Here is a 22,542-nt window from a genome sequence, read left to right on the forward strand (position 1 = left end):
GTCTTGCTGAGTTTATAACATGTTTCTTTAAATAAGCCTTGCTCCTAGAAAACACATGGTACTTTATTATTAAAAACTTTGCATAAACATTGTGCAGCTGTTCATATCATACACCTTAGCTGCCTGTTTGCGAGACCAGATTGTTTACAGTTCTCCTTTAAGAAATCTCTTCGCTTGGGTGGTTTGCATAGTGCGATCATTTCGAGCCTCTCAGCAAATATAGCACACCATCTATAGTTGGGTAAGCAGATTGTTTACTGCTCTTTAATAAATATTTTTATGTTGGCAGTTTATATTAATGTGTCCTTTCGAGCTAATACTGAACTATGCTAATTTCAGAGAGAAACTGGCTACCTGTCAACCGCATTAGAAATTATTCAGTTTTTCAGCAGACTGTCCAGAGAGCCAGGGAAGATTTTCTTTCACAGGCACATGTTTTAAATTTTAAATAGGACAGTCGCAACAGAAGATATTTGGTTTCTGGGAGACTTCTGCAACAGTTTATGGTAATGAATCCCTAGCTTTATCTGTGGTTTCCAAAGAGAAACTTACAACTGTCTCATGAGAAGTCTCCATGGCCAGATATGTAAAATTGATGTATCCCGGTGCAACAGCACTTTGCTGGCCTCACAGTTAATCCAGGTCTTTGCTTGTTAAATATACTGTGTTAGCATACAAACAGTATGACCCGAGGCTATGATGTGTATGGCAATCCATTTTATAAAAACATGCTGGCCATTTACTGCATGGGTAGTTTTTCTTCCATGTTTAGGATGGACTTTTGAAATGCAAAGCCATTGACTGCTAGAAGTGTGTGTGTGTGTGTGTGTGTGTGTGTGAGTGAAAGCATTTTCTTTGGAGTGGTTTTAAACTTTTAAAAAGAAATAACAATTCACTTTAAGGCCTGCTACTAATCCCCATCTCTAAATTGACTACACAGTGCAAAACTCTTGTCCTGCCCCTTTTCCTGGGACCAGGGCCCATTCTGCACACACAGGATAATGCACTTTCAATGTGCTTTGGCAGCTGGATTTTCCTGTGCAGAACAGGAAAAATCTACTTCTAAAGTGCATTGAAAGTGCATTATCTATTGTGTGCAGAATAGGCCCAGGATGAGACAGTTGAGTGAGAGCTCATTATCTGGATCCCTGTAGTTGCCTAGCAGGCGTCTGGAAGGTTTTTTTTTTTTTTTTTTGCATGGTATGAAGAAAAAGAAGGCAGCTACAATCCTGTACCTTTCTCAAACAGCCACTAGGAACCTTGGGGACTAGAGAGAAGAACTTAGCTGTACTTTCAAAAGTAGGTAAGGTTCAAAACCGCTTGGAAGGTGTGCCTGTTATTATGGAAAATATTGGCCTAACTCCAGTTGTGATGAAGGATGCTATGAGCAAGAGGTGTGCAAAAGAAAATGGGCGGGGGATTTGTATGGTCCACAGGACATTCAGACAAGTTTTTCTTAATCATTCGAAAGGAATCATCCCTGTTTACCAGGAACAATTTCCCTTAGGCAAGAGCTATTTGTCCCACTTTTCTCATTCAGGATCCTCTCCCTCTGCTTAACTCCCTTTCACTCTTCCCATTCCACTCTCAATTGTCATCCTTAACTGCCACTCTTAACTGCCACTCTCAGCTGTTGAATTCTATCTGAATCTCCTGTCACTCAAGGTTTTCAAAGCATTAACCATTTAGTGTCCATTGCAGAATTCATAACAAGTTCACATACAGCAGTGCTGTGTTTTCCTTTGGGAGTCCAATGCTGCTCTGAAAAGGTGTTGACCAAAAGGGTAGCCTTGAACAAGACCAAATGATGTCTGGCCAAGGTGTCATTCTTGACAAGCCCTTTGAATAGGGCTTGGGTGGAAATAGTTCTTCAAGAAGAAGCCAGTCACCAGGCACTGTGCTCATTTGGTCTGGGTTCACATGCTAATTGAAGAGGGCTATTGCAAACCCATTTAGTTCTTCACAATGCAGACTATTAAAAACCGTCAGTGCCAATATTTGGCCCACTCCCCCAAAAACATTCACCCAATATAAAAAATCTTGAGGAAGAAAATGCCATTCTGAAAAAAAAAGAAAAAAAAAAGACTGACAGTAACTGGCTTCCTTTTGACAGAAAGTGAGAAGGCCATGCAGGACACCTCAATCTCCAAATTTTGCACAGGACATCCGTGCTTATTCCCTAGCACTGTATTTGATTTAATGCACGGGATGCTGTAGTAATCAAATTCATGTCATATGACTGAAAGGCAGAGCAGCAGACTGGTAAAAAAAATCATGTTTGATTTAATAAAGGAAATGATCCCTTGTGGGAGTTTTCTATACCCAGCATGCAATTGCAGGAAAATGTTCCATGCAGACTGCTTTATATTTTTGAATAAACTGGGAGGCACAGAAGACCTGTGCCAATCATGATACCTGCCATTTAATCATTATGAATTCATTAACTGGACAACAAACACCCTCAGTACCTGTTTCACAAACACAACACAGACTGATTCAGTTGCACTGGAGGCTAAACATGCTTCATAATTGTGGATGGGAAAAGAGCCCTGTGAGTTCCAAGCAGCAAAACGGGGCTTCCAGGGGCTCAGCTGAAATTGTAAACAGCTGTGCCAAATGCTGGCTTATGCACTCCACTGGAGGTGTGGGGCTCATATCCAGAAGAGGACTTACCCACACCAGTCGTAATTGGATGACATTTTCTGCCTTAGTGGGCAGTACTGATTGGGGCTGCCAGTTGAGTGACCTTGGGCTGGTCAGTTTCTCCTAGAATTCACTCAGCCTCACCTGTCTCACAGGCTGTCTGTTGTGGGGACAGGAAGGGTAGGTGACTGTATGCTGGCAATCACTTTAAGAACTATAAAAATCCTGTGGCAGCTTCAGCCAAGTTAGTTATGAGCACCGGGACAGGGGGATCCTGCATGTGCAAGTGCATCCATTCATGTGTAAGGCAGTATTGAAGGGTTTTCAATGAAATGAAAAATATGGGCAAGGGGAGACTGTTTTCGCACTAGTTATATCATTTGGATTTGCATTTTTAAAGGGTTGACTTTTTCATACGTTTCCGCACTGAAATCTGCTTCTTCAGGAACAGACCTAAATTGCTCCCCCACTTCCCTCATCACAAACGAATCCTCAGAAAACCCAATTCCATCTTTTCAAGTGGGGTCTAATGGGGTCTAATTCGGGGCTGTTCAGAGCAGAAATGCATGCATTTGGGTTTTCGCTGCACCTGCCATTCTGAGTAACCACAGTTTGGCCACCTCTGCTATAGAGATTAATTCTCCTGTATAAAAAAATGTGTTTTGGAGGCTGGACTTTGTGGCATTATACACAGCTGAGTTCCCTCCATTCCCCAAACCTTGCTTTCTACAGGTTCCACCCTCCAGATCTTCAGGTATTTCCCAATTACTCCCAACAAAGAGCTGGTAACCCTAATACCAGCATACATTCTACCTCATCTATGTTGTACAAACTTAGTCCTAGCAAGTGTTGAAGGGGAAGCAGCAATGCACAGTGCAGATACAGGAAGAGAAGCATGAATGATTTTGCTTGCCATGACTTTGGCCAGCTACTTCCCCTGCTTTCCTTTGTGGGTTGCATTGTCCTTGTAAGCCCAGTTGGAGGTGTGGAGGTCTTTGTCTGAAATGTAATAGTGTAAGGACTATGAGCAAAGCAGTGTTAGACAGATTCGACAAAACATTTGAAGATTCCTAAAGCCCAAGGCTGTTCAAAATTGAATTTTAAACTGTTTAAAATGTTTCTTTTCCCCTTTTATTCCTCTTGTAGTAGACATTGTATGTATTTTTTGGGTGGTATTACTGTAAAAAAGAAAAATCTTAGCATTGACTACACTTGAGATTTAAGTAATCTCTTCAGAAAAAAAAACAAACAAGCCAGAAACATTTATTTCCTTAGTGCTGAACTGTAAAGGAATACAAAGTGCCTTCCATTTTTTCTGCCGGGATTTACTGGAAGGTAGAATTGGCTGCTATGATACTTCTTCCCAAGAGTTTCAGCTGTTGAAGCATCTTGAAATCTTTGTTGAATCCACATGGACGTATATTGAACAGCACTAGCTCCCAGCTTGCCAACTGCCTTGCTCTTAAAAAAAGAGGGAGAGGTAAATCACTCTTTGCAAGCTATCCTTCACTGAGGGTCTGATGTTATGGGCAGAATCAATGCACAACTCTGACTTAATCAATTGAGTTGTTAATAGAGATTTTATTTATAGAAATTATCTAGAAACACACTCCCTTCACTGAAAAGTGAGCAGATGGCATTTGGAGAAGCAAAAAAAACAAAACAAAAACAAACAAAAACACCCCAAAACACCCTTCGATTTAACCCCAAGTTTCTACCTCCAGTTTGATTTTAAAAATTGGAAAAGGTCACTTTCATTGTAGCTTGTGTTTCAGGTGGTCCTCAGCATCCATTGAAACAATCTACGGAGAATGACATAAATTGGCAGGAACTAGAAAATGATCACAGTTTCTTTACATTTATTGCATAGTAATTGCTAATAGGGTACCTAAATCAAGGAGTTGAAATCAATATTTTCTCAAATACAAAAATATTTTCATTAAAAATGCATCCTCTGACATCAGATTTTTTGGGGTAATGCATTAGATCAGTGGTCCCCAACCTTTTTATCACCGGGGATCACTCAACGCCTTTTACTGAGGCCCAGTGGGGGGGGGGGTAGTTTACTCCTCTACTCTCAACCACTGCCCTAACACTCTCTGATCGCTATGGTAATGTTTAAATATCCCTTCAAAATAAGATACAGACACGCCACAACAATGAAGTGTGTTGTAAAGGGCTGGGGGGGATGAAGTAAAGGGCCGGGGGTGGGGAGAAGGTGTCCTTCGGGGCCCACCTCCAATTAGTCCAGGGACCACATGTGGTCCGCTGCCCACAGGTTGGGGATCACTACATTAGATGACATTGCTTTCCTCCCTCACACATTAAAAGATCTAGTCATCAACTCGTTGCTTGCTACCTTCTCCAAATCCATATGATGAGCAAGGAGCAATTACAAAGTGCTTTCAGTATACATGGCCCTTTACAGAGCTTCTGCATCTAAAAGGCATGTCCCCCACCCCCAAATCTTGAGTTTACTGTGTAAATGTTCACATCAGAATAGACAGAACAGGGAATAGGAAGAATGGGAGCCAACAACATAAGGAGCTTCATCTCAGTTTGTGATTAGGATATTATGGCTGCAATCTAAAAACACTTTCCTGGGAGTAAGCTCCACTGAATAAAATGGGGCTTACTTTTGAGCAGACCTGTTTAGGATTGCTTCCTACATTGGAAGCATCTTCGCAATATCAATCTAACTCAAGTGGGACTCTTCAGATATGTAATGTCATAGGCCAAATATTCAAAGTTCATGGATATCTATTTTTTGTGGTAACCCATTGCATATGTTCCTGGAGACCTGAGGTCTTTTGTGCAGATCAGTTCTTTTCCGCCATCATTCTACAACTTCCCATAAGTTGCAAAATCATATAATTGGATTATTTTCAGTGGGTTTTTTTCAAAATCTGTTTTTACTTCCTAACCATGCCTTCAATTTCCACAAGCATATTCACTTCAAATAATTATTTTAAAAATACGTCCTCTAAACCTTTGTATTAAAATGTCTGTTACAATGGTAAAGATTTAATATATTAAGCACTGCAAGTAAGAAGAAGAAAGAAAACAATGTATACACTTTTAGCTAACCAACAGCTGGATTTAATAATCAGCAGAGTTTAAGATTTTCATTCTTTGGATGTGTGACAAACCCACTGAGATTTCTCTAATCTGGTGTTTCAGCCAGAGACAACAAATGTAACTGCTCTCTGAAATGTCTATATTTCAGTCTTAGTATTTAGTGTCACCATTTAATGCATAATGATGTTTTGGTACAGCGTAGTAAACACAGGGATATTTAAGTCAACCACCAACTTATTTTACATTGTAGTTAGTGTTACTATTGCAGCTCTTAGCACTCAGATGATCAGTGGAAGGCCAATAGACATCAAACATGTGCACTAGCTAACAGGTGCCTTGATACTGACAAAATCACAGCACAAACCATCTCAGTGCAAGCTATCAGGGCTGGTTTGCTAGTTTTAGGTAGTGGGATGAGAATGTAATTTTTCCACAAGAAAAGTATTGCACTAATTCTAGAGAACCGGAGTTTTGCTGTTACAGAAGGCATTTTCTTGAAGAAAGATCCCTTGCTTATCTACTGCACAGAGTAATCAAATGATCTGCAATGTATCCAGGAGAGTTCAATAAGACAGCAGGGAAGAGTATGTCATTAGTGAGAGTAATCTGATGTTTATGTTGACTGCTTGGACCTTTGAAAGCAAGTAGGTTGAATGGGTGAAGAGGAGTGAACTAGGTTCTGCTGAATCTATCGATGCCAGGTACATTCTCAGCAGTAACTTATGTGCATAGTATATTCTACATAATTGGGGATACTACAAAAAGGCAGTGTTCATGATTATGCACATCATGACTATCACTCACTGTCAGTCTTCAAGCAGTGTCTGGACATATACGTATCCTGGATGCTTTAGGTTGATCCAGCATTGAGCAGGGGCTTAAGACTAGATGGCTTGTATGGCCCCTTCCAACTCTATGATTCTGATTCTATGTGTATATGTACTGTTGTATCGATGTACAGCTCTGTTCAGATCATAAGCTGAAATTAGAAAGGGTTGGCAAGTGTAGTACAGGCTGACTCATAAATTCAGCCAACATGCTTTTCAAGGCAGGAACTAGGAAAGCTGTGCACTTACCAACGAAACTCACTAGGTTCAGTAGCTGTAAGCCAAACATTCAATGTGTTCACCTGTTACCCATCTGCCTCGAATGGCTGTAAAATAGCTTTTGTGGAGCTGGAGTTTTGTTCCCTTGCAGTGGTAGAGTTTCATTTTCTTGCCTTACGGGGTCTTTCTCCATCTTTGTAGCAGGGGAGATGATCAGGCAATTAAATGTCTGAAGGCCATGCAAAAATGCACGCATGCCCATGACCTGATAATAAGAACTGTTGATTTATACAGTTGTCTTTTGAGCCGGGTATGGCAGCCCCAGGTAGGGGGGAGCAGGAAAGTAGGACTCTGATTAGGCTCAGAATGCACATGTATGAAACATGTATAATAATAAAGCCTACTGAACTGTACTGTAGTGTTAAAATACATGAAAATAACTTAACAGGTTATTGTTCACAAACAGCCGAACCACAACAAGAAATTGTCTCTCTGTTTGAGAGCTGAATCAGTGGGTGTTCAAGCATTACTAATAGGGAGGAATAGGCTTTCACTTTGCAGCATTTCCCACTAACTCATATAACAGTCCATAAAATGGTGTGTATTTTATATATGTGCATATTTTTTCACTTCATTACCTTTTGCTTTTATTTCCAAAGGATTTACAGTTCAGGATGACTGCATTGGTCCTATGTATCATAGCTGTATATTCTGTTTCTTTTCTTTTAAATATCTTTTTAGATTATTGTCCTCACCTGGATGGCCCAAGATAGCCCAGTCTCATCAGCTCTCAGAAGCTAAGCAGAGCCAACCCAAGTTAGTATTTGAATAGGAAACCACCGGGGAAGTCCAGAGGCAACTCCTGTGCTGAGGCAAGCAATGGCAAAGGATCTCTGTTCATCTCTTGCCATGAAAACCCTTTGGGTCACCATAAATTGGCTGTGACTTGATGGCACTTCCTAGCACCACATTATTGCCAAGAGGCATTTCTCCTTGTGGTTTTCATGCCTCTTCATATCTTGGGGTGACTATAAATAACTTAAAGTTATTTTTACTTCAGTATTTCAAGTGGACCCTGGCAAGATTCTATCAAGTTGCAAGATGACTAATCTGGTCTCAGATCTTGACCTTTGCTTCCCACACCATCAGCCTCATCGCGATCTAACAACTTTCAAAGGGGAAAGCAACAGCTAAAATCAACTAATTTGGCTGGTATGCAGATTACTTTTTCCTTACCCATTTTCTCTAATTGTGCAGCTCAAAACAGACATCAGTGCATGTTTGTTCACTGGAAAAAGTCAACTGGCAAAAGAATTAGAGTACCAAAAAAAAAAAAGAGTATGACACAAACATGAAACAGAAAAAGGGGAGCTCGTTTAATATTATTCTAAATATTATTTCTAAAGTCTTTCATACTTCAGTACCAAATGGTATTTGGATTGCACAAGTAAAGATGAAAATGCTTGCTTAGTGATGGAAGACCCTTATTTGTGCCTGTACTGTCTATTAGTATAATCATTACCCTGGCTGTGTACTTTACTCAAAATACCAATGCTTAATGTCAACACAAGTCAGCTAGAATAAGGTTAGTAAACTTTTGCCTTCACATTACCTTCAATCAAATAAGCTTCTTCTAGAAACCATGTTATAATTGTACCACTTTTTGTGTAGCCGATTGTCTGGTTAGGAAATCATCCAGCTGGGCGACAAAAGGGGGAATATCTCGAAGGACACCTCATGTAGTATAATTCGTTTTCCTCCCTTCTGCCAATGATTTCATCCCATACATTCTCATTTCTTTATTTGATTTCTTTTCCACCTGAAAATAAACTGTCTTAAAAAAAGGGGGGACTAAGAGCAAATTACAGAAGTCCAATCTAGAGGTGACCAGCACATGGATCACTGTCGCTAGGTGTTCTGGGGCCAGGTAGGGTGCTAGTAGTTTGGCTTGGTGAAGATGGTAGAATGCCAGTCATGCTACTTTTGTGACCTGGGCTTCCATGGTGAGGGAAGCATCCAAGATCATGCCCAGGTTCCTGGCAGAGTGAACCGTTGAGAGCTGCATACCATCCAGGTAGGCAGACATGCTTCATCGCATGGACCCTTCATACCCAGCTACAGGACCTCCATTTTTGAAGGACTGAGCTTCAGACAACTCTGCTTGAGCCATCTCGTCACTGCTTCCAGGCAGTTGGTTAATGTTACTGGGGGACAGTCAGGGATGGAGAGAATGCATTAAAAAAACCAGGGCAAAGTGATAGAACTTTCTGCACAGACACACAGGGCAAAAAACAACTGGTTAACTTACACAGGGAAAGCAGCAGCAGCAAGGCTGGAATCAAAGTAGCACATGATATTAGTGAAGAAAAGAAACAAAGTTGGCCAAAAGCAAAGCAGCCGCTGGGCAAATGGTATACAAGGAAGCCAGGCAAAGAAAAGCACAGAAAGGTCCATAAAGCTGCTAAACTGAACTTGCCTCTAGTTTACCTTTAGGTTTCCCAATCCAGCAGGCAGGGCAATGTTTCCACATCATCATAATCTTGCTGCTGCTGAGTGAGTCCAGGAAATGCACATCGGAGCGCTGTGATGGGGAATTTTGAGATTTTTCCAAACAGTCTGCTCCCATGCAAGTTTTGGGACACATTTTGCCACTTGGAGGGGCAAGAGATAATACTGATGCTTTATTTCAGGCAGGAATAGAAAGAGTAACATATTTTCCTGGGGGAGGGCTGCATTACCCATATGCTTCTTTGCTGCGCGTCAAATGCCAAGCAGGATGCTCCAAGTATCTGTGTCAGTCGTTCCCCATTTGGGATCAAGAAAATCAGCAAATGATAGGGCAGGACATAATGGCATCTGTGCCTATTATTCATTACACCCAGATCCCACAGCTATGAAGTAGCCATGGGGAAAACAGTCCGAATGGATGTGAGGTAATGATGGGACAGTGTTTCTCAGCTGTCAACTTCAATGATGCTACTGGATACAGGTATACATCAAGATACAGATAACCATATGCACATCTGGTTAGGACCAAAGAAACAAGGGAACTGGAAGTGAAAGGTAGGATGCTACTCTACAATTAGACTGCAATACTATGAACAGTCGTGCAGAGTAGGTATCATGACAGAGTGCAGATTCAGACCTCTGCATAACGTGGGATTTTCTCTCTGGATAATATTTGACCGATATGTCTTGTCATGGCTTTGTACAGTATTCAGATAACCAAGTGGGAATGAGATACAAAACACACACAGATACAAACATACTTGGATAGAGAGTGGAGAGCATGCTGATCACAATGTAACCTTGAACAAATGTTAGCTTGTTTGGGTAAAAACTCATTATGGTATGCCATCCATTTGGAGTACAGCTTTCTTGTCCAGTTTCCACCAATCCTTTCCAAAGGATAAATTTATCACTCCTTCTGCTAAAGTGTGTCCACAAAGTCCAGAGAAGATATGGTAAAAAGAGACCATACCTCTATCTGAAAAGTAATGGACAGATCAGTGCCATCTCTGCAGACAGTCTCAAACTGCAAGGAATTAAAATAATTTGACAGCTTCATCTCTATTGCATATCCCATATTACAGATGGGATTTGAGTACTTAACACAGAAAGAGCTCAAAATGAAGACAGCCTGTAAAGTGACCATTGCCTGTGTAAAAGAGCTAGTGGTTGGGGAATAAGACTTCAATTTGTTTCATTTATTCATTGTAACTTTGGTTTGTTCCATCCTTATTCAGAAAGCAAGAAGTAGATGGCATTGTAGAGATTTCAATAAAGCCACAAGTAACCATAACATGACAGTGGATTTGTCATACAATTTCTGCCTTACCCTTTCTAAAAACCATTTCAGAGGTATGCTATACTTACAATAGCATTCACTCAGAAACCTCTTAAAAGCAAGATTTCAATAGACATCTCCAATTTCAAGTTTCTAATTTCAATTTTTAAAATACTTTTGTAGAATGTCTAGCGTTATTCCAAAATATTCAGGCTAAGTAATTCAGAAAGACATTTAGATTGAAATCTAGCACCTTCACAGAAAGCAAAGCTATTTGCTGTGGTTACTGACAAATTATATCTAATAGAACCAAGGTTAAATACATGGAAATTGTTGGTAATGGTTACATATATTTTTGAACAGACTGACCTTCAATTATATTAACTCTTAGATAGACTAAAATGAATCAGACCCAGATTTTATATATATTTGGATAATCCCTTGTAAGTGAAACCAATTTAGACCATGGCATTTTCCATTAGAGTGGTACATTTACTGACAAGGAAACATTATTATTAATAGAAACAGGAAAGAGCAAGAGTCCAATAATACTTAAAGACTAACAAAACTTTTGGCAGGGTATGAGCTTTCATGAGTCACTGCCGATTTCTTCAGATATTTTGTTAGTCATTAAGATGCTACTGGACTCTAGCTACAGACATAGTGACACAGCTACCTGTCTTGATGTATTATTATTTACAGATTGTTAATAGCCAAACTTTTTGACACTTAATTTTTTTGCTGCTATTTCCAAGCCCTCAGGGAAGCTATTCACTCAGTTATTTTAATCTGTATTTCATAAAAAATGAAGGTCTTTCGACTGGTCAACTTTGGATTAGATTTATATTTTCCCCAACTTTATTTTTAACAAGTTTCGAATGCTGCTGGTGTTCAGTATGAACATTAGCTTTAATCAATACACCAGTCAAACATGTGATTTAATAGTTGGGGATGGTGGTAGATTTTATCCATCACTTTTAAAAAGTCTTGTAAACTGGATATTATATACTCTGCCTTTGCCCACAATCAATTACTTCTAGGTTTTGAAGGAAAGAGAGCCTTGAATGGGTAAGCCACCATAATTTTTGACACTTTCTCACTTTCATATTAGTTGAAACTTTTACTCAACTTCAGAAGTTCATCTGTAGTTGGACAACTGTCTATCCAATGCCACCTTAGTCCCGGAATTAAGTGTTCTTTGTGTCTCCTCTAGATTGTAATCTTTACAAGCAAGTATATTTTTACATATACTGCTGCGAACCTTAGATTGCTAACAGCTATTTATCTTAGTCTGGCTGTATTAATCTTTAAGCAGTGATCAATATGGAAAGTAAAATAAAAATGGAACAATGCTGAAGATGAACTAATCCAATAGTCCTCTGGAATAGTCCAATAGTCCTCTGGGTGGGCTGGCAGAGAGAGATGGGTGATATAGCTTCCAGCACTTGAAGGGGTATAACTAACACTGGTGCCTAATGTAACAAGCTTGAGTTGATTTTGGACCCCACCTTATCAATGGTGGCACATTTTTCCAGCTGTGCCAGGCAAGGCAGCTTGCACCTTATCTCTTGAAGTTGTATCTAGCCAGAGTGATTCAGGTGATGGTCACTGCTAGATTAAACTTCTGCAACTCACTCTACACAGGGCTGCCCTTGAGACTACTCTGGAAATTTCAGCTGGTCCAAAATGAGGATGCATGACTCCTGAAAGGGACTCAATGGAAAACACACACAACACCAGCGCTTGCTCAGCTGCATTGGCTCCAGATTGGAGACCGAATCAGATTCAAGGTGCTGATAACCTTTAAAATCCTAAATGGTCTGGGACCAACATACCTGCAGGAATGCCTTTTCCCTTATAGCCCCCCAAGAGATTCACAATCTTTGGATCAACATATGCTCAGGCTTCCTGTCCCGAAAGCTTTTTGGCCCTGGCCCCAGCCTGGTAGAACAAGCTCCTGGTAGAGATCAGAGCCCTGAGGGACCTTAATCAGTTCCGAAGGGCCTATAAGACAGAGCTATTTCACCAGGCTTTTGGGCCATAATAACATTCATTATGTAGCTGGCCTCACTCCTGGAAGGAGGAGGGAAAACCCTGCTACAGGACTCCCTTGGTTGGGGATTTTAATTGGGATTGCTGCATACATTGTAACTTGTTTAAAATATTTTTTGAAATTTAAATCTGTATTTTGATTTTTCTGTTTATACATCATCTGGAATGGATCAAACTGTAGTTCTCCAGGTGTACATGTACTACAATTCTCATGAGCTCCTTCTAGCATGTGGCTGCCACCATTTTGCAATATGTGTTCTAAATGATTATGGATTATCTAAATCAGAATGGACTAGGTAGCAATGCAGCAGGCCTTGGAAATAGTTATACTGTAGTGATCTGGAACTCATTTCAATCAGTATATGGGTGTACAAAGGGAAAATGGTGCTTAGACACATGAAAATTGCCATGTACATATTTTTCAGAAATATGAGATGATAGAATCCTAATCCTGTACAGACTTGTATAATATTGCATAGGACTATGGAACCCTCAATTATCATGCTATCCAAAGTTGAGTCGTGCCTTTCTAAATCCAATGAAATCAAAGGGGTTTAGAAATGTGCGAGTCTGTAAATCACATGTAAATTTCTTTGGTCTTGTTGGACAGGGACCAATTATACAAAAGTCTTGAAAACTGAAATCATTTTAGAAATGACAAAATCGAGTTAATTGTATTTGAATTCAAATTTTCAAACACAAGCATTATTTTATTTGTAAGTCCAAAATTTCGACTGAGCATATTTTTTCCCCTCTCACTTTGTGGACCATCAGTATGTTACATGTTTAAGCAAGTGAACTAGCATCTCATTATGTAGTCATATTGTTCCCCTTCCACATGCTTATGCAAACATTCTTGCTAACACAAATAAAGCTGTTCATAAGCTGTTTGAATAACTAAGGTTTTCTCGTGTAAATATGGGGTTGATGGATCCTTTTTGCTTTAGGAGACTATGAAGGCAAATACATATACATTATCTGGATTTCACATTTATTTTCCAAGGTTATATTTTAGCAAGCTACATTTCAACATTTCCCAAATTACTGCAAAGCAATTTGTCACTTTTGCAAAGTGCTTCTGTCTTAAGGCAGCCAAATCCCGTTTGCAGCAATGCCAATCAAAGGACAGTCTTCTTCCAAATGCCCTTAATGGCAACTACCAGACATCACTGATTCTATGTCCTGATTCATCAGTAGTATAATTTCCATGAATTTCTCAATTGATCATATACCGAAATGCCATCTCTTTAAGGAGAGCATCCTTACCATTTAATATTTACAGTCTGGGATGTTTAGACTCAAAGATGAAATGATTACATTAAGAACGCAAATTGATTGTAGTCTACCTGGCCCTTAAACAAGGAATACATGTTATTTGATTAAAAGAAGCATCTTCCTTCCATCCTTCTTTCTTTCTTTGCTCCTCTTACTGGCTCCAGTACAGATGTAATATATTGAACAAGATGTACAAAAGCATTTTCCTGAGACAATAGAATAGTATCTGCAGGTCCACCCATATTATAAAACATTAAAGGAAGGAGCAGTCAAAACCAACTATAGGAAATGTAAAACACTTAATAAGGACATATCTATATTGTACCTGGAAGCATGTAAGCTTGGCACCTAGGAAGCCTCAACATAAATGGAATTTCAGAGCACAGGTGCCAGCACTGAGAAGACACTGTCTTTGGTGCACATCCACTTGTCCACAGAACACGGGGGCAAACAAAGCAGGATCTCTAATATAGATCTCAGTTGGTAGGTAGGTACATATTTAGAAGCTGGTTTACTTCCTTCAATCCTCTGTGACAATTTTAAATCCCAGTGGCTGTTGGCCACCGAGAGGGAAAATATAAAATTAGGCTTTTCCTCACTTTCACTACTCGGGTTGGGGTACGATCAGGCGAAAATTGTAGTGAAACAAGGGATTGAGGACACAGAGCGTCAAACTGACCTTTCTCGCTCCCCTAGGTATGGTGCACCACCGTGTTCCAGATATATTCAAGCCTCTGCAGACTATCTCTCCTATTTGGAAACAAAATACTATAGGAGAGCATTCACACTAGCTAGATGCTCTGCGTTACCTTTTGCCATGCTGGTGGGTCGCTTCAAGAAAACCCCATTAGCTGAAAGATTCTGCCCCTGTAATTCCAGGGAGATAGAGTCAATCGAACATGTCCTCTTAAGGTGCCCTACTTTTAGCTCTGCGAGAAATAAATTCATCCTCCATTACTCAGGAATTCCTCCACCAGCTCAAACAAAGAAAAAGTAAAATTCCTCCTGTGGAATAGTAGGGGCCATATTATTAAGCAGGTTGCCAAATTTTGTGCTCATGTGCTTAGCACACGGAAAAGACAACTTAAGCTTAAGTGAAGATTTTTAGAGGTATTTTATTATGCATTTTTTATAATGTACGCTTCAATTATACAATTTAATATATTTTAAATTTTGTACTGGCTCCCTAATTTTGCAATTTTCTACTCTGAAATGTTTTTTTCTCGCTATCTGTTTTATCTGGCCACAGTGCTGTATTAAATAAATTTGAATTTGAATTTGAATATGTAGAAGTAGGCAATTCATCACCTATCCTGGTCCCAGGCCATGTAAGGTCAGCACTTGTGCTTGGAAATAAACCAAAAGCCTGTGTAAAAACCTATAACTTCTAGTCATCTAATCCTCATATTTTGAAATTATTATTATTATTATTATAACTATTATTGTTATTATTATTATATCTTCAAAAAACCTTTAATGTAATTAGTAACAATAATCCAAGTATATAATAAGAATCAGATATATTTAGACTACTTGGGCTAAACAGCTATTTGTGATAGTAATATTAAAACCTAAACATGAAATGATGCATATAACTAGATAAATTGGAATGTGAATTAAATTACACAAAACATTTATAGGATATTTAAAATGAGAATTAAAAATTAGTTACTAATAAAATTAACTGGAGGGAAAATCATTATATAGACACCATCCTAAAGAAATATAAGAGACAAGTTATTCTGTGCAGGTGCAAGTTTTGACTCACAGAACCGTGGCCAAAAATTCAGCCACCTTTTGTGTTACAATGGGAAGTTTGTCTTCTAGTAAAAATTGAATATCCCTACTGGAAAAATGCACAAAATCAGTCAAGATCAGGTCAAAAATCTGTGACAGATGGGTAGTGCAATAGAATGTAAGGTACAAAATCAGATGAGCAGAACTTGCACAGTCTGTCCTCTAGGAACCCCTTTATATCTCCCCAATAGCACGGCAGATGGAAAAATATTTAGCCTCGTGAGCATAAATGCCCAGTGGTGAGATGGGTTAATAAGGTTGGAAAAATAATATTTGGGCCTCACCATAATTAGTCAAGGACTCTAAGTTAATACCAAAGATGTTGAATTTGTGGTATATTTGCTGAGACCTCTTAAAAGCATAAGAATCCATTAGCAGATGGTGGAGTAGTTTCCTAGGTTGGGGATAAAAGTGAAATTTGAGCCAATACTTGATAGTTATCATTCAAGCTCTAGTTGTCAGCAAGTGCAAGCCAAGTTCATTATATTTATGTACTGCTATCCCATGTGGCTCAGGGCAGCTTACAATGAACATTTTTCATAATACAATACAAGGAACATTTTGAACACATAGCATTTCAAAATGGTGGAATTTGAAACAATAAAATATAGAATCATAGAATTGGAAGGGGCCATACAGGCCATCTAGTCCAACCTACTGCTCAACGTAGGATCAGCCCTAAGCATCCTAAAGCATCCAAGAAAAGTGTGTATCCAACCTTTGCTTGAAGACTGCCAGTGAGGGGGAGCTCACCACCTCCTTAGGCAGCCTATTCCACTGCTGAACTACTCTGTGAACATTTTTTTCCTGATATCTAGCCTATATCGTTGTACTTGAAGTTTAAACCCATTACTGCGTGTCCTCTCCTCTGTAGCCAACGGAAACAGCATCCTGCCCTCCTCCAAGTGACAACCTTTCAAATACTTAAAGAGGGCTATCATGTCCCCTCTCAACCTCCTTTTCTCCAGGCTGAACATTCCCAAGTCCCTCAACCTATCTTCATAGGGCTTGGTCCCTTGGCTCCAGATCATCTTCGTCACTCTCCTCTGTACCCTTTCAATTTTATCTACGTCCTTCTTGAAGTGAGGCCTCCAGAACTGCACACAGTACTCCAGGTGTGGTCTGACCAGTGCCATATACAATGGGACTATGACATCTTGTGATTTTGATGTGATGCCCCTGTTGATACAGCCCAAAATGGCATTTGCCTTTTTTACTGCTGCATCACACTGCCTGCTCATGTTTAGTTTACAATCCACAAGTACCCCAAGGTCTCATTCACATACAGTGTTACCTAGAAGCGTATCCCCCATCCAGTAGGCATGCTTTTCATTTTTCTGACCCAGATGCAGAACTTTACGCTTATCTTCATTAAATTGCATCTTGTTCTCATTTGCCAATTTTTCCATTGTGTTCAGATCTCGTTGAACTCTGTCTCTATCTTCCAGAGTATTTGCCAGTCCTCCCAATTTGGTGTCATCTGCAAACTTGATGAGTAGTCCCTCCACCCCCTCATCTAGATCATTAATAAATATGTTAAAAAGTACCGGGCCGAGCACTGAGCCCTGAGGTACCCCGCTACTCACCTCTCTCCAGTCTGATGAAACACCATTGACAACAACTCTTTGAGTGCGGTTCTCTAACCAATTCCCTATCCACTTAACTATCTGAAAATCCAGATTACAGTCCGTCAACTTATCCATCAGAACATCATGGGGAACCTTGTCAAAAGCTTTACTAAAATCCAAGTAAATGACATCAACCGAATTTCCCCGATCCAGCAAACCTGTTACTTGGTCAAAAAAGGAAACCAGGTTGGTCTGGCAGGACCTGTTGGAGACAAATCCATGCTGACTTCCTTGGATCACCAAATTGTCCTCCAAATGTTTGCAGATCGCTCCCTTTAATATCTGCTCCATTATCTTCCCCACAACAGAGGTCAGACTCACTGGTCTGTAGTTTCCCGGGTCATCCTTCCTCCTTTTTTTGAAGATCAGAATAATGTTTGCTCTCTTCCAGTCCTCCGGGACATCTCCAGTCCTTAAAGAGGTTCCGAAGATGATGAACAAGGGCTATGCAACTTCTCTGGAAAGTTCTTTGAGTACTCTCGGGTGCATTTCATCCCAACCAGGGGATTTGAACTCATCCAGTGCAGCTAAATGCCTCTCGACAACCTCTCTATCCATGTTAACCTGCCACCCAGACACTATCCTTTGGCTACGGCCATCTCTAGATGTGCCTAAACACTTTGACCTGTGGGAAAAAACAGATGTAAAATAGACACTAAGCCTTTCTGCTTTCTCTGCATCCTCCGTTAGAGTTTGTCCATCCGCACCCAACAGTGGGCGTATTGCCTCCTTTACTTTACGTTTGCTCCTCACATAACTGAAACATCTTTTCTTATTACAATGGGCTTCCCTGGCCAATCTTAGCTCACTCTCAGCTTTGGCCTTTCTGATGATTGATCTACAGTGCCTAGTAACCTGTAGGTACTCTTCTTTAGAGCTCTGTCCTTCCCTCCATTTCCTGAACATTTTCCTTTTCTTTCTTAGTTCCTCTTGAAGTTCTCTGTTCATCCAAATAGGCTTCTTAGAGCTCCTGCAGTGTTTTCGTCTTTCTGGGATAAATATCTAACACACTTGGAAATTAGAATGTTTCAGCTCCACAATGCAGCAGTTGTACATTGTTCACACATTGTTTTCTGCTCTGCAGTTTTAATTTTTTTCCATCTGCAAGACATAGTTGGTGGTGGGAGGGACCTCTGGGCTCTGATTGGTAGAGTTGCTTCACTAGCCTTGATCAAAAGCTTGGTGGAAGAGCTCTATTTTGCAGGCTCTGTGGAATTGTTTTAAACCCAGCAGGGCCTTGATCTCTTCTGGGAGTTCATTCTACAAAGTGGGGGCCAGGATAGAGAAAGCCCTGGCTCTAGTCTCAAACTCCCTGGCTCTGGTCTGAAGTTCCCAAACCATCTCATTGGCTGCCTTGAATAGACTACATTGCACTAGTTGGGAATTTAGGATATGATCATGGGGAAATATGGTCAGTCCTGCATCTCAAGATAAGGCTACAGTTGGCAAACTAGATGATGGTTACATATTTTATATTACTATATATCTTTTCTGTGTGTAACTCTTCCATATGATAAATTTAAAAAGACAGATAAAGCTGCTTAAAGGCACTATTCACAACACAGGAGAGCTTTTCCAAAGGGGGTGTGGAACCTCAATCAGAACCAGCAAGCAATCTCCAGTTGGCCCAACCACCACCCAGCAGGATCTCAGTCTTATTGGTACAGAGCTTAAGCATATTCCTTCCTCCCATTGCCATCTCCTGGTCCTGGTTTAGGGCATCTATCATTTCACCAGACTCTGCTGAAAAAACAGAAGGAGAACTCAGTGTAATCTGCCAATCTGAAGGTTTGAGCCAACTTACTTTTTTGAAATCAAAATAAACGCTTTCCAAACAATGCTTGGATTATAGAGGAAAACAACAAACCCCTGCCTAGTGAATCCTACTAGTTGGTTTAGCAAGTAAGTTTCTAAAAACTGTTGCTAAAAGGGCTATTATAATTTTAACCACATTTTTCATTATTTAATTTTTTTTTTTGGTTGCTGCCTTATGGACCATGACTGGGTGGAAAGGCAGCATGGAAATATTTTAAACTAGAGATGAGCATAAACTGAGCCTCACGGGAAGGGTGGGATGCAAAAATAAAGATTTACTTATTTATTTAAACTGGGGAAATGTGGTTTGGCTCGGTTCCTGGCAAGCCCAATTCATGAACTGTGGACTGTCACAAACTTTTAAGGGCCAGATAAACCGGTCCAGTTCATGAGGTTCATGATCCAGTAAAATGGTCCCACAGCATGCTGGAGACACTAGTCCCATAGGGTATCTCCTGTTGACTCTTTTCTACCTGCCTTGGTAAGTATTGGATTGATGTGGTCAAAGTTATAGCCCCACAAAGAAGGGGCCCCCATCCTCCATTGTTACCAATGGACTACGGTCAAACCAGAGTATCTCTGTGTAGAAACTACGGATGGAGAGACCCTCTGCCTGCAAGGGTGCTGGCAAAGAAGTATGAGTAATTTCTGCTCCAACTGGCACCACTTTAAATACCAGAGTGCCAGTTTTTATTCCTTGTTCTTAGGACACTGCAGAGAGAGGAGGAGGCCTTCTCTGGCCTTGCTGGGATCCACCAATAGAAGAAGGAAGGTTGCTGCAAGACAAAACAATGTTGGGCTTTTTGACTATAGTTTTTTCAAATGAAAATATCCTCCAGCTTTTCATCATAAAAGCTGGAGATAGACTGCTACTTTTGAATCTGAGATCTGGGCTCTTCCCCCTGCTTCCCTGCTCCTTTTGCCCTCCCTGTACTCTGCGAGGTGCAGCTGCACAATGCTAAACAGGTTTGACCCTGAAATAGCAGCCATGAATTTCAAAATGAGAAGATTACTGCCAGAATTATAGGGCCACCAAGTGAAATAATCGTAGGATTCAGGAGTAATGTGGACTGATAATAATAGGTTTTGGTTGTAGTTGAATTTGCTCATTTTTTTTATTGGTGGGCAGTGCAGCATCATGATCTTCCAGGAAAAGATCATGATGCTGAATTTGTATTTCAGTTCTTACAACAGCCAAGTGCAATTTTGAGAGCAATCTTAAACAGGTCTACTCAAAATTCTATTCTTGTCTATTTATCAGAGCTTATACCTAGGTAACTGTTCTTCATTTCTTAACACCTGAACCTGTCTTTCTGCAGTGATCCTATGATTTCCAGTAGATCTAACTTGGCAGTCAGGCATGTGGGAGTGTGTGTGTGTGTGTGTGGGGGGGTCCTTCCGAATATTGGATATGCACTCACTGCCCAAAGTCTCTTGTGCATCACAAACCTGATGTAAGTTAAGCTATTTGCATTCCAAATATCAGTCATCTTGCTTTCAATGTATATTGCTTTAAATGTAAATAGAACAGAGCTGTACAAGTCAAGACCTTTAAGCCCATTTATGCAGATTAGTCCTGATACTATGTAGATTGAGACATTCCAGACTCAAGTTGCATCACTTAATTTATTGGCTCAGTGGAAGAAGAAATAGAATAAATCCATCCGAAACAAAGCAATCTGGTTTAGACAATTAGAGTTGAGTCCAGCAGGCTCTTGGAGACCAACAGGAGTTTCAGGGTATAAGCTTTCAAGAGCCAAAGCCCCCCTAAAGCATTCTTGACCACAGTCTCTATGAGGGGGCATTTTTACAAGCCCAACAAAACCAGTGCAATCAAAGAGTGCCCAGCAGAATCGACTGCTATTGTAGCAAGGCCAGTTTAACTGGATTAATGTCTAGCACAAAAAGACTCACACTTCAAGTGGGGATGGGAGATTTTGAAGGCTCTGTGTAAAAAAATGGTAAGGGGAAAAAAATTGAGAGTGACAAGATGACTTTGGAACTGACAAGAGCGGTGGATAAACCTGAAATACAGAGGGGAAGAAATCCGGGCCTGGAGAATTCTGCCCCTTGCTGTTTTCAAGTTTGTTAAACATTTAGATTGTACAGTGAGAGTCTGTCTGGAAATATTTCTATTCATGTACTGGCAAAAATAACACCAAAGTTTGTGGAAAGTTCATGCCGGTTGCCCTGTCATGAACTTGACTTCATGAACCACACACCAGTCAAAATTCACGAGGAATTTTAGTTTATGAGCCAGTTCATGCCGATCCATATTTTTAAACAAGCAAACAAAAAATCCAACATCTAGATGCCCTATCCTCTTGGTATTCAAATTTTCAGAGCATAAATTTTCTAAATTCCAAGCTAAATTCCAACCTCTTGAATGCTCTTTAACCGCAGTAATTGAAAGTCAGTTTAAAAAGATAAAGCTTTAGAAATATTTCAGGCTTGGAATAAAGAATACTGCAAGTATGGCATAGAGAGGTGCTATTAGCATTGTCTCTTTACCAGCCTTCATTATATATATTAACAGGGTCCTTGTGGATGAACTAAAGCCTCTAAATGAACATTTGAAAAACATACCTGTCTCAGCTCTATAAGACTGGTAAAAAATGCAGCTATAACAATTAGCAATACAAAGCATTTTCCAATGATCTCAAGTAAAGCACACTCATTGGTCTTATGGGCTAGATACAGTGAAGGTCTGCAAGGAGCTAGGCCCACATTATTTTTAAAAGATGGTTCTTGGCTTTGACCTTTTTTCCCTCTAGGCTTTTCAGCTGAATTGTATAGTAAATATAAGGGTCAGTGCCGCCGCCTCACTCATTCATAAACGTCAAAAGAACACTTCTGTGACTCCTACAGATTGTCTTCATTGCCAACCAGCTTCCGGCTGTTGTATTAGTCATCAAGCGTTGTTGGCTTCACAGATGCTGCTGATGCAGCTTCTCACTTTACATATCTATCCATTGAGATTTCTTTTTCCAATGAGCTCGTGCCGTGTGATCATTTCACAGTTTATTTTTAAAAGGTTCTCCATAACTGATTGATGTGGGTTACCTGCTTAAGTAGACTGTTGACAGACCAGTAGACTATGCCAAGCCTCAACAAAATTGTAAAGACTTTGAGCAGAGGAATTTCATCTTATCATTAAAAAAATAAAAACCTCTTAAAGCTCTCTTTGTCATTCATATCACTTGTACCATCAGTGCTTGATTTAATTGCCTGCAGAAAACAGTCTTATGACGAAATAGTGGCAATTAGTTCTGTCACATGTGATAATGAAATGTATGTGTACTGATAATCAAGACGATTGAATCTTTTCATTTTCATTTTAAAAGGAAGAAAGTCAAAATTGGAAGCTGCTATCCAAGGAACTGTAGTAGTAGTAATCTAGGAGTAAAAATATTGAATTAAA

General features: G+C 40.0%; 1 protein-coding gene across 5 annotated transcripts in view; it reads left to right on the top strand.

Annotated features, from left to right (window-relative positions):
- Positions 1-22,542, top strand: part of IQCM (IQ motif containing M) — a 144,758-nt gene that overhangs the window by 117,129 nt on the left and 5,087 nt on the right. For 2 of the 5 annotated variants that reach the window (XM_077301649.1, XM_077301650.1), the window contains one exon: positions 7,509-7,594. The exons of 2 other annotated variants lie outside the window; for them this stretch is intronic. In XM_077301649.1, coding sequence (XP_077157764.1) covers positions 7,509-7,568 — 60 coding nt within the window. In that variant the 3' untranslated portion in view covers positions 7,569-7,594. Of the gene's footprint in view, positions 1-7,508; positions 7,595-22,542 lie in introns of those variants that run through there. One more of the 5 variants, XM_077301651.1, reaches the window with a different exon arrangement.

This window comes from Paroedura picta, chromosome 10, assembly GCF_049243985.1.
Source record: "Paroedura picta isolate Pp20150507F chromosome 10, Ppicta_v3.0, whole genome shotgun sequence".
In the NCBI taxonomy this organism is placed as follows: domain Eukaryota; kingdom Metazoa; phylum Chordata; class Lepidosauria; order Squamata; family Gekkonidae; genus Paroedura; species Paroedura picta.